Source organism: Hyla sarda, chromosome 3, assembly GCF_029499605.1.
Source record: "Hyla sarda isolate aHylSar1 chromosome 3, aHylSar1.hap1, whole genome shotgun sequence".
Classification (NCBI taxonomy): domain Eukaryota; kingdom Metazoa; phylum Chordata; class Amphibia; order Anura; family Hylidae; genus Hyla; species Hyla sarda.
In genome coordinates, this window is record NC_079191.1 from 382,617,726 (window position 1) to 382,630,749 (window position 13,024).

At 45.2% G+C, this 13,024-nt stretch overlaps 1 protein-coding gene across 3 annotated transcripts in view; it reads right to left on the reverse strand.

Moving 5' to 3' along the window:
• Positions 1 to 11,839, reverse strand: part of KIF16B (kinesin family member 16B) — a 372,668-nt gene extending 360,829 nt beyond the window's left edge. For all 3 annotated transcript variants that reach the window (XM_056567898.1, XM_056567896.1, XM_056567899.1), the window contains exon 1: positions 11,496 to 11,839. In XM_056567898.1, the coding sequence (XP_056423873.1) occupies positions 11,496 to 11,542 (47 nt within the window). In that variant the 5' untranslated portion in view covers positions 11,543 to 11,839. The remainder of the gene's footprint in view (positions 1 to 11,495) is intronic.
• Positions 11,840 to 13,024: the final 1,185 nt, after the last annotated feature.

The window sequence follows — 13,024 nt, forward strand, 5'->3', positions numbered from 1 at the left end:
GCGCACAGAGCATCATGAAGAACAAGGAACAGACCAGTTTAAAGCCGGATTTGGATACAAAAAGATTTCCCAAGCTTTAAACATCCCAAGGAGCACTGTGCAAGCGATAATATTGAAATGGAAGGAATATCAGACCACTGCAAATCTACGAAGACCTGGCCGTCCCTCTAAACATTCAGCTCATACAAGGAGAAGACTGATCAGAGATGCAGCAAAGAGGCCCATGATCACTCTGGATGAACTTCCGAGATCTACAGCTGAGGTAGGAGACTCTGTCCATAGGACAACAATCAGTCGTATAGTGCACAAATCTGGCCTTTTATGGAAGAGTGGCAAGAAGAAAGCCATTTCTTAAAGATATCCATAAAAAGTGTCATTTAAAGTTTGCCACAACCCACCTGGGAGACACCAAACATGTGGAAGAAGGTGCTCTGGTCAGATGAAACCAAAATCAAACTTTTTGGCAACAATGCAAAATGTTATGTTTGGCGTAAAAGCAACAGAGCCTATCACCCTGAACACACCATCCCCACTGTCAAACATGGTGGTGGCAGCATCATGGTTTGGACTTTTCTTCAGCAGGGACAGGGAACAAGGTTAAAATTGATGGGAAGATGGATGGAGCCAAATACAGGACCATTCTGGAAGAAAACCTGATGGAGTCTGCAAAAGACCTGAGACAGGGACAGAGATTTGTCTTCCAACAAGACAATGATCTAAAACATAAAGCAAATTCTACAATGGAATGGTTCACAAATAAACATATCCAGGTGTTAGAATGTCCAGACCTGAAGCCAATCGAGAATCTGTGGAAAGAACTGAAAACTGCTGTTCGCAAACGCTCTCCATCCAACCTCACTGAGCTCCAGCAGTTTTGCAAGGAGGAATGGGCAAAAATTTCAGTCTCTCAATGTGCAAAACTGAGACATACCCCAAGGGACTTACAGCTGTAATTGCAGCAAAAGTTGGCGCTACAAAGTATTAACTTGAGGGGGCTGAATAATTTTGCACGCCCAATTTTTTAAATTTGTTAAAAAAGTTTGAAATATCCAATGAATTTCATTCCACTTCATGATTGTGTCCCACTTGTTGTTTCTTCACAAAAATTTACAGTTTTATATTTTATGTTTGAAGCCTGAAATGTGGCAAAAGGTCAAAAAGTTCAAGGGGGCCGAATACTTTCACTATGCATAATATATACACACTATATATATATATATATATATATATATATATATATATATATAAAGAATCAAGTAGAAGCGGCACACCAGTTTACCCGTGAAAGCGTGGGTTTATTTATGCTTGAGAAAGGCTCTATTGTCGAGCCGAAACGTAGCTTTTTCTGCACAGATGTGTGAATAAACCCACGCTTTCACGGGTAAACTGGTGTGCCGCTTCTACTTGATTCTTCATATTATTTGGGAATTGGTCGGTTCCTGAAGCTTGGCACCCGGGCGGATCTGGAATCCTGGTGCACGGTGCTCCCCTTGATTATATATATATATATATATATATATATATATATATATAGTCAGCCAGCACTTTAGTTGATACCAAACTATTATATGGACCTGGCCTACAGGTGCACGCTACTAGGCTAAATATACATCAACAGAAGAATGCAGCAGCACACTGCCAGCACAAGGATATAGGTGAAACATGAACATGCAGATAAAACATGGAGAGCTATACAGCTATGGTGTAATAGATGCAAATATGAAACTATGAGATAGTGAGGCACTTAGCTCGCAAATTTGTCTCCGCCGGCGGTCAAATAGCTTGGACGGTCGCACCGCGATAAGGTGGCCTCATTGGGACGGACCCTACACTGTGAATATGCCTCTGTGTGAACAGTTCAGTAAGCATGGCAGGATCTGGAACATCCAAGACACCTTAGGCATACACCTGCTGTATGTATATGTATGTATATATATATTATATATATTTTTTAAACGGAGAAATAAAAAAAAAAACTGCATGCCATGCCTTTTCTCCGCTATAAATAACGGAATAGGAACCAAACCAGTGCAAATGGGTGACAAAGGACTGTAAAAAAATCCTATTGACATCAATGGGACTTATTTACAGCTGTTCACAAAAATGCTTGAACGGATTTGAGAACAGTCAATAATTAACAGGGACTGAAAGATAATGTGAACAAGCCCTTAGCTGGCAGAGCAGAACTGCAATGATTGTTGGGATATGTATCAAGCAGCCACATAACACAGTAGGGGCCATGCATATCAGGCAGGAAGGTATACAGGGAACATACCCAGGTAGAGTGTGGCTTTGGAGCTTGTGTATTTTATATATACACACATATTTCCCTGGAGTACCCCTTTAAGGCATGTTCACACTATGGTAATTCCCTGGGGGATTTAACAGTGGATCTGTGAAGTTAAAAACAGCCCAGAAACAGCACTTGTTTGCATAGAAATATCTATTCAGAGAAATTCTAAGACCAATTCATCATGGGCTTTACACACTCAAATTCACATGAAAGAATAAAACATGCTCATTCTTCCGGTAGAATCCAATTTTTCATTGGAAGTTCTGCTACAGTATTTCCAACATGTGAACCAAGCAGCAGAATACCTTTGGGTTGGGTTTACACAACAGAATCCGCGGCTAGAACATTCCTAGTGTGGCCAGCACCGGCTGAATGAGTCGGCCCTAGTATGACGCAGACATTGCCATCCTGTGACATTGCCAATGTCTGCGGCACAGATTCCACCAGAACATTGAGCAAGATCAAAACAACATCAGATTTGTCAGCAAAACTTGTAGTATGATTACATATATTAAATAGTGCATTTTGTCAGAGGATGTGAAAATTTGCAACTATAATTTTTATTTATTTACATAATCCACTACATTTCTGTCCCATGTGGATGAACCCTGTATGTAGCTTTATATGTGAATTTTGATGAAAAGGACATATTTAGTAAAGTAGCTTATCATACATCCAAAAAACAAGAAAATAAAGAAAAAAGAAAATACTAACAGGATGTACCAACATATTTATGCACAACAGTTATATTATACATGCCCAGTCAGGTTAAAACGGTATCAAAACGTGATTTTCATGACAACAAAATAAATGGGAACGTAGAATCAAAGGTTATCTTTATTTATGCAAAATGTTCTAAAAACACTTAAAAAAAAGAAGGGAAGAGAGTACAAATAGTGGGACAAAATTGCAACACCCTGGAATCCCTGCCAGAACAAAAGTATTATAACATGTACATGGGTAGTAAGATAAAGTATACTGTACAGTCCTTACTAATACAATAATATATATCTATCTATCTATCTATCTATCTATCTATCTATCTATCTATCTATCTATCTATAGAAAAGAAGAAAAAATCTTGTCCACAGCACCTGTGGACAAGATTTTTTCTTCTGTTTGAAAGATGATCCCCTAACCAAGGATCCAGGAGCTGCGTGCACCCCCCTACGATAATTTTTTTTCTTCCATTGGCTGTGCTGTTCTTCTTCTACTACTATCTATCTATCTCTCACTGACCCTCATTTACTATTGCAAACCCGACATGTTTTGTCGGGTTGTGCGCCAGATTATGTCACATTGCGCCAGAAATTCTGTCTGTGCCAGATTTTGCGCCAGAATTGACAGAACCCCGACTAACTCTCCATTTTGCTAAGAAAACCCAAAAAGGGGCGTGGCCACATGGGAAAGGGCGTGGTCTCCGAAAAGGGGAGTGTTCCCGACATTTTCACAAAAACACACATATAATGTGGTGGATTTCAGCTGGGTGTGGGCACAATGGGCAATAACGGGCCCCAATGGATCCCATTTACTATAATAGGATCTTTTGGGCGCCGTAATTGTTTAGTGGGAGAAAAAGATGGCGCAAGTAATATTTTTTCTCCCACTATTCCCTCGGGCTCCCTCATTGGCCAATTTGATAATGGGATTGTTCAAATTGCAGGGGCTGGTGGCTTCATGGGGGGGGGGGGGGGATGATTGGGACCTCTGCAGCATAAATGTTGTACTTTTTCAACAGTTGGAGGCACACTGGTGGGGAAACACTTCCCTAACAAGTGTTTTTCTAAACCAAATAGCCAACATCATTGAACAGTAAAGCTCAGCCTGACAAAGTCAAAACATCCACTGAAATCTTACTTTTATGACACTAGAGATGTCTGCTCCCCCCCCCCCCCCCACTACCGTATACGGTATTACAACTCAGCACCATTCACTTGGAGAGTTGCAGCCATGTAAGCCGCCATCTTTTCTGACTTATTTCTATGATTTCATACGGGAATACTTTAAGGGAAAAGGAAAAATACATTTTAAAAGAATATACCATCTCCGAGATAAAAATCACATAGAAGCGACACAATTACCAGATAAACTTCTACCACTGCGCTGCCTACAAAGATATGAATTTCAGATTTCTTACACACAATGCTGATGGAATACAAAGTAGTTGAGCCATTACCAGACAATAAACAGAGACACGGAGGGAGATTCATCAAAACCTGTGCAGAGGAAAATTTGCCCAGTTGCCCATAACCACCAATCAGATCGCTTCTTTCATTTTTAAAAAGGCCTCTGCAAAATAAAAGAAGCGATCTGATTGGTTGCTATGGGCAACTTTTATTTTGCACAGGTTTTGATAAATCTCCCCCACTGTGCCTGCAACATCGCCTGAGCCTGTATGATGGCAAGGCATGGTTAAAAGGGTTCTCCGGTGCTTACACATCTTTTCCCCTATCCAAAGGATAGGGGATAAGATGCCTGATGGCGGGAGTACCGCCGCTGGGGACCCCCGGGATCTTGCACAAGGCACCCCGTTTGTAATCAGTCCCCAGAGCGTGATCGCTCCGGGTCTGATTACCGGGGACCACTGGGCCAGCGGCGCGTGACATCACGCCTCCACCCCCATGTGATGTCACGCTCCGCCCCTCAAAGCAAGCCTAAGGGAGGGGGCGTGACCGCTATCACGCCCCCTCCCGTAGGCTTGCATTGAGGGGCGGAGCGTGACGTCACACGGGGGCGGAGGCGTAACGTCACACGCTGCCGGCCCGGTGTTCGACTGTAATCAGACCCGGAGCGAACACGCTCCGGGGACTGATTACAAACGGGGTGCCGTGTGCAAGATCCCGGGGGTCCCCAGCGGCGGTACTCCCGCAATCAGGCATCTTATCCCCTATCCTTTGAATTGGGGAAAAGATGTGTAAGCAACGGAGAACCCCTTTAAGGGCACGTTCACATTATAGAATATCTGCACCACCTTTAGTGTGCAGCGGGCGCTGACAAAATCAATCACTGCTCTGACCGGAATGCAGTCCACGCTGAATTCTGTAATAGAATTAACGTTCACTCTTTTTAGTGGAGCCCAAAATTTCCCGTTTGATAAATTGATAAGTTTAGACCAACGAGTATTTAGCTTGAACGGCGCCAGAATTTTGGTGTATATTTTGGAACACTGTGTCATATCTTATGTGACACCCCTTTATTTTACTTTTTCTCCGCTAAACTCCTGTCCTTCTAACCAGATTGCCGATGGAAATCCGAATAGTCCAACAGCAATGTGAACGAGGCCTTAGAACATTCATTTCAGCTGTTTCCAGGTTTTTCAAACTGTGTAAAAACAACTTGAACACAGTTTGTAAAGAATTAAAAAACAAAGGGAACATTTTGCAGTTTCCAACAATACGGGGGAGATTCTCAAAAACTGCTGTATTTCTACCTTGTGCTAAACAATTTCATTATGTATTCAATTTTTTTTCTCATATTTTCAATTGGCTCTAGTCTCCCTTTGAAAATACCTTTTTTTCACGCCAAAATGTTTAATTCTTGTGCACAAATTGCAGAGTTTTGCGCCACTTTTTAAAACATGTTGGAAAATAGATGTGGCCACTGCATAGTGGTCTGTAAACTGTGGCCCTACAGATGCTGAAAAACTACAACTCTGGGCATGCTGAGATTTGTAGTTTTGTAACATCAGAAAGGCCACTGTGTGCGCCTGCACCGCTGATCGCCGCCTGCTGCCGCTGATCGCCACTCCTGTACAGTTCCCCCAGCTCTGCCCAGTCTACCATGGGTTGGCAGAGCGGGTGAACTAATCTTTCAACCCCCCCCCCCCCACCCCCCCCCGTCCAACATATGCTATTGGTCAATCACTTGCGACCAACCAATGGCAGGGGATTGGAGGAGGTGGCAACTTCAGGGTGATAGGTGCTGTCTCAGACAGTACGGATCACCCTTATTTTCCACGCAATCGGGTCACCAGAGACACGATCAGCCCGGAAAAACAGTGATTTGCTGGTCAGAAATGAACGTTATTGAGGGGTCTCAGGCATCTTTGCCACAGGATGCCTGCTAAATGATTTCAGCAGGCATCCCGTTCCAATCACCGCCTTGGTAACAACAAGCACACCCTCCTTCCATAAGTACCGGAACGTGAGGGCGTACCTGTATGCCCTGTCGAAGAAAGAAGAAAAGAAAAGAAAAAAAAGAAAAGAAAGAAAGAAGATAGATTTTTTGGGGCAAGAAATTCTTTGAGAATGTTGGGCTTTACTGTAATTTCAGCGTACATCCACATTTACAATACAAGACTTCAGAAGCACAGTTATTTTCAGATTTAATAATAAGGTCATGTTCATTTGGGCGAAAAATGTGAGGAATATCCCCACAAAAATCAGGTGTGGACATTCCACACATCTGACTTACCAGCGAGCGTTAAGACCTCGGAAATGGGCCGTCTCATAGACAGCAATGCATTTCCTTGTGGACTCCACATAAGAAAAGACAACTATGAAATCAATGGGACTCTGCGGTAGTGAAGTGTCCCTGCGGACATTCTGCACATTTTTTGCCCACGTGAACTAGGCTATGTAACTACAGATCCTAACAATAAGAGGAAGTTCACATAGGGATGGATTTGTAAGAGCCACAGCAGAAAACCTAGGCAAAGTGCAGATTTTTTTAATGTAAAATTCTGTCACATTCACAAATATTGATTATTTGTTGTGTTTTTTACCATTGAATTTAAAAGGGAAGTCAAAATACACATTGAGATCCACAAATTGCAACTATTTCTACAGATTACACCTGGATGTGCAACAAGAACGGCAACTACAATTTTGTAAACACACTAGAATTGGTGCAAATTTATCTTACAGCATATTTTGTGTAACTGTTGTAGAAATTGTAGCATACGCGATCTGTGTGAACCTAACCTAAGGCCTCGTCCCCATTCTGCTGCGGATTTCCACTTCCAGCAGAGTCCCATTGTTTTCAAGTAGACTCTGCTGCTCTCTTCAGAATGAGGAATCGCCACAGTGGAATTCCATGTTCTTTTTTTGGGCACAGTGCCACTGGGACTGCATGTTTATGTTGATGGCAATGTTTGGGCATTCCTATAGTCGAACTATTCGGCGGCGCCTGCTGCAAATTTACATTCAGCCAGTGAAACTCTGCTGGCTCTTTGTCTATAGTTTAGACTAGGCCTAAATGTATAAGTTGCAATATTAATTGACACTTAAAGGGGTACTCCGCTGCTCAGTGTTTCGAACAAACTGTTCCGAACGATGGAACCAACAACTTGTGACGTCATGGCCCCGCCCCCTCATGATGTCACTCCCCGCCTCCTCAACGCAAGTCAATGGGAGGGGGCGTGACAGCCGTCACGACCCCTCCCTTAGACTTACATTGAGGTGGGTGGGGCAGAGCATGACATAAGGGGTGGGGTTATGATGTCATGAGCTCCCGGTGCCGACTCCAGCGTTCGGAACAGTTTGTTCCAAACGCTGAGCAGTGGAGTAACCCTTTAAATAAGTATGGCAATGTTCAAGCACCTTTCCACCGTTAGATGATGGGCTATAGTCACACACTGTGCAGCGTGATATACTCAGAGCTGACAATCCCATATGGACCTGGTCAGTAGTGCTGGTCCTGGTAGGTAGAGATAAGGAAAAGACGGAGCACTGACCGTTAACTCTTGAAGCAGGTACAACTTTATTTGGGTACACTGTGCATGGGGCAGCAGACTGCCGGGAACGACTTTGGGCAACGGACCGTATCACGCGTTTGCACTTCCTCAGGCCCAACAACAGGGCCTGAGGAAGGTGGGGACTGAGGAACTGTGTGATACAGTCCATTGCCGAAGTTGTTCCAGACAGTCTGCTCCCCCATGCACAGTGTACCCGAATAAATTTGTACCTGCTTGTAGAGTTAACGGTCAGTGTTCCATCTTTTCCTCTTCTCTATTCATGTACAATATTCATTGATTCCAGGACGACCATTGTATGTTGAAACCATTGTAAGTTGAGACCATAACTCTATGGAAACCTGGTAATTGCTTCTGAAGCCCCAAAATGTCATCCAAAAATAGGAAAAAGTGAGGATTAAAGAAAAATAAATAGACAACTAATACAGATAAAGCAAATCCTTACATATAAAAGTAAGAAAGATCTGCTGGGAGCTGTAATCACTGTCTATGTAGAGGACAGGAGCTTCTTCAGGGTCCAGTACAGTACACGCAAAATGGAGCCGCCCTTACCTCACCCTGGCACAGGTAAAGAGAATAGTATAGAACATGTAGTACCTCCCTGTAATGTAGGAGGCGCTACCAGAAAGACAGTGCATGTACTTCCATAAAATGGAAAATGCCCATGCCCCCAGTCTGAGTGTACAGGTGGTGAATGATAGCTAGAACTAGCTGGGAGAAGAGTGCGTTAAGCCAGCCAAATATGCAATGTAAGTCTATGGGATCGTCTCGGTCAGCTGCAGTTTTCTCTCCGCTTGTTGTAACAATCGGTCGGGGTCTGAACACTCAGACCCCAACTGATCAAAACTTTTGACATGCCTCTAAGATATGTCAAAAGTTTTTCAAGCAACAGGTATACTTTAAAGTGGTACAAAAAAAATAATCGTAGTGAAGCCCTGGTCCTAGTAAATGAAAGGACTTTGTTTTGCACAATGTGTGTCACCCTGTGTTCTAAATAATACAGCGATGCAGGTGTCGCCGAGGCTGCAGCACAAGCACCATAGCCCCTTCATACAGCTGACGGGCAGTACTGGGAGCCAGACCCCACTGATCTATTATGGACAGCTTATTCTGAAGGTAAACCCCTAATCCTATAAGGCTGGATAACCCTTTTAAGGGTACGTTCACATGTACACAATACGGAGGGGGAATTTCTGCTGGGGAAAATCCACAGCAGATTATGAAGGTGTAAAGGAGTCATAAAAGGTAACTCTGCCTAAAGTACAATCATTTCTAAAAACTTGTGAAAAGTGTTTATCGAGGTATCAGTGCTGAGCACCTTCACCAATCCCTACATACAGCTGGGAGAAGCGTACTTCACTAAGAGCCCCACTCTAATCCTTAGGGGGTCCGACCACTGGGGCTCCCCTGCAATCTCCTGTATGGGGCTTGTCCTCCCTACTTGTTCTCTGTGCACATCTTCCTAGACGTGGGAAAGCGACGGCCCACTCAGCCGGCCGCAGCAATGTCCCATCTCAGGTGGTGAATGGCCGTCACTTGTCCACATACAGGAAGATGGGGGTTAGCGTGTGCTTAAAGGGGTACTCCAGTTTGTTTTTGTTTTTTAAATCAACTGGTGCCAGAACGTTAAAGGGGTATTCCAGCCCTAAGACATCTTATCCCCTATTCCCAGGACCTGAAAGTGATGTCACGATACTCCAGCCCCGTAGTCGGCACCCGGCAGTTTGTGAGCTGGCAGCGCGGCATGCAGCTCAAAGAGGTGGGTGCCGAATGCAAGATTGCGGGGGTCCCCAGCGATGGGATCCCCGCAGTCAGACATCTTATCTTCTATCCTTTGGATAGGGGATAAGATGTCTTAGGGTCGGAGTACCCCTTTAAATAGATTTGTAAATTACTTCTATAAAAAAAATCTCAATCCTTCCAGTACTTGTCAGCTGTTATATACTTCAGAGGAAGTCTTTTCTTTTTGAATTTCTTTCCTGTCTGACCACAGTGCTCTCTGCTGACACCTCTGTCTGTCTCAGGAACTGTCAAGAGCAGGAGCAAATCCCCATAGCAAACCTCTACTGCTCTGGACAGTTCCTGACATGGACAGAGGTGTCAGCAGAGAGCATGGTGGTCAGACAGTGGTTACCTTGTCCCGGACCGTGGCGGGGATTTTCGGTAATCTCCTCCATTAGCTCCAGCTTCGGGCACCTGCTTGGGCGGAGCTTAATAAGGTCACCGCTGCAGTTCCCAGGACCTGAAAGCAACAGCGGCTTGGGGCATGTGCGGAGGTTAGTGATGTCACCGCTCTGCCGTGTCCCTGGTCCTAGGAACAGTAGCGGTGATGTTATTAAGCTCCGCCAGTGCCCCAAGCCGTTGCCCGTAGCTGGAGCTAACAGGATATCCCTGCAAAGGACCAGGATTTCCTTTAAGACAGTAGCCGGGGCTCCAGCGGTCAGACTCCCCCCGTAATCAGACACTTACTTAAGTTCAGATACCCGGAGTACCCCTTTAAGGCCAATGCAAGTAGCCTCCCGTTGTTTTCAATTGGGGGCTGCAGCTCCTCATATGACACAGTGCAAGTTCCGTTAAGATAAAGTCCCGCATTCTGACGTGAAGTGCCACGGAATCCACAAGTAGAGTCCCTCTTAAATGAATGGGACTTTGAATTTCAGAGCAGGAAAAAAAAAAGATATGAACGCCACAGACCCAATATGGAAACGCAGCGTAGAACCTATGTGTTAACATACCCCAAAACAGACAGAAAATGGGGAAAATTAACACAAAAAAAAACTGAACCAAACTGTGTGTGAACACAGCCTCAGATTACTGTCACGTATTTTACCACCCGTCACGGACACAAATCAGAACCAATGAGTTTTTTGTTGAACGATCCACTTGGAGTAAGCGACACGTTAAAAATCCATGAACTGTGGCACAGATTCCCAATAAATGCGCATTTTTTCAACGCTCATTTTGACCCAAAAGTCAGCACTGATAACGTGAACGCGGCTCTATATGGCGGTGATTTGGCGGTGGGCTTCAAACCGTGGACCTGCCGACGTTGCAAAACTACAACTCCCAGCATGCCCGGACAGCCAACGGCATGCTGGGAGTTGTAGTTTTGCAACAGCTTGAGGTCCACAGTTTGAAGACCACCGCCGTATGACCTACTAGAACACTTGAACATCATCCGGATACATTCTGGCCAACTGGATGATGTTCAAGTGTTCTAGTAGGTCATACAGCGGTGGTCTTCAAACTGTGGACCTCAAGCTGTTGCAAAACTACAACTCCCAGCATGCCCGGACAGCCAACGGCTGTCCGGGCATGCTGGGAGTTGTAGTTTTGCAACGTCGGCAGGTCCACGGTTTGAAGCCCACCGCCATATGGACAGGGGTGGTCTCCATGATCTTCCTGGAACTTCTCCAATCGGTGACGTGGGTGGTCCATCAGGTGGTAACAGTTTTTGGGAAAAGTAACAAAGTCGCACAACTATATACAATGTATCAGGTGATGTCTTACCTGCGGTTCATGGGACGGAGTCGCACAGCCACCTTGACGGACGCCATGTTTCATGCCTGTGCTGTGCCCGACACACCGGTGAAGCACCAGAACCTTCAGAACACAGGAGCCTCCTTCAATGAGTCAGGGTGACTGGGCATCCAGCAGGGCTCCAGGACTGGCACTGATGGGCACAGGTCACATGCACTAGTGTCTACCCAGCATGCCTCACTCACTCATATGTTGTTATCACAGGCTGCAGCCATAAACAAACCGCCAGCTGCCGCATGAGAAGACTCACTGTCTAAATAAGGGCCACCCGGGCTGTCACTCAAAAAAGGGTGTAAGGAAGAAGTATGGCACAGGCTCCGCCCACAACAACTCACTCTGGTGACGTCACGGGAGCCGCGCGTCATGTGACACCCGCAATGCTTCACGGGACGTGTAGTTTTTGCGGCGGAAGGAACGGAAGAGACTCTATAGGCCTCCGGACCACAAGTTCCAGCATTCACTTCGTGGTTCGCGGTGACAGGCGGAAAGGGTTAATAGTCACGTGCTGGAGGAGCTGGTTGCGGCTGATGTGGGTCATTAAGAGAATTTAGAGACAGAAAGAGACGCGTGTGTGCGGTAACGCCTCAGAACCGCTGCCGCCTGAGTGACTTGGTCCTGTGCCTCTATAGGGGTATATGGGAAAGGTCTTAAAAGAGTTTTTAATGCAGTTCTCTCCTACCTGTAGCTGTCCAGCTGTTGGGAAACTACAACTCCTAGCATGCCCAGTCACAAAACTACAACTCCCAAAAGGCCAAGTTGCAGAACTACAATTCCCAGCATGCCCAGTTGCAGAACTACAATTCCCAGCATGCCCAGTTGCAGAACTACAATTCCCAGCATGCCCAGTTGCAGAACTACAATTCCCAGCATGCCCAGTTGCAGAACTACAATTCCCAGCATGCCCAGTTGCAGAACTACAATTCCCAGCATGCCCAGTTGCAGAACTACAATTCCCAACATGCCTAGTTGCGAAAACTGCTACTCCCAGTTGAGACTGGGTTCACACCACATTTTTGCAATACAGTTCCCGTATCAGGTTTTTCATGAAAAATGTATTCCTCAAAATCGGACTGAGGATGGGTTAACACCACGTTTTTGCATATAGTTTTGTATCAGGTTTTTGATTTAAAAAAAAAACAAAAAAAAACGGTTTCCTCAAAACCTGACTAAGGGTACATTCACACGCGGGTTTTCCGCTGTGTATTTGAAAGTGGGCGGGCTCTTCTCGGCTGTCCGCTGCGGAAAATCCACCACAGTCCCTACTGGGGCTTGCGGCGGATTTTCCGCAGTGTACATTCCGCCGTGGAAAATCTGCTGCGGACATCCGAGAAGAGCCCGCCTACTTTCAAATACGCAGCGGAAAACCCGCAAAAAAATCAGCGTGTGTGAACGTACCCTTAGGCTGGGTTCACATCACATTTTCTCCCATACGGGAGCGCATACGGCAGGGGAGAGCTAAAACCTCGCGCTCCCGTATGCTTTCGTATGCGCTCTCTTAT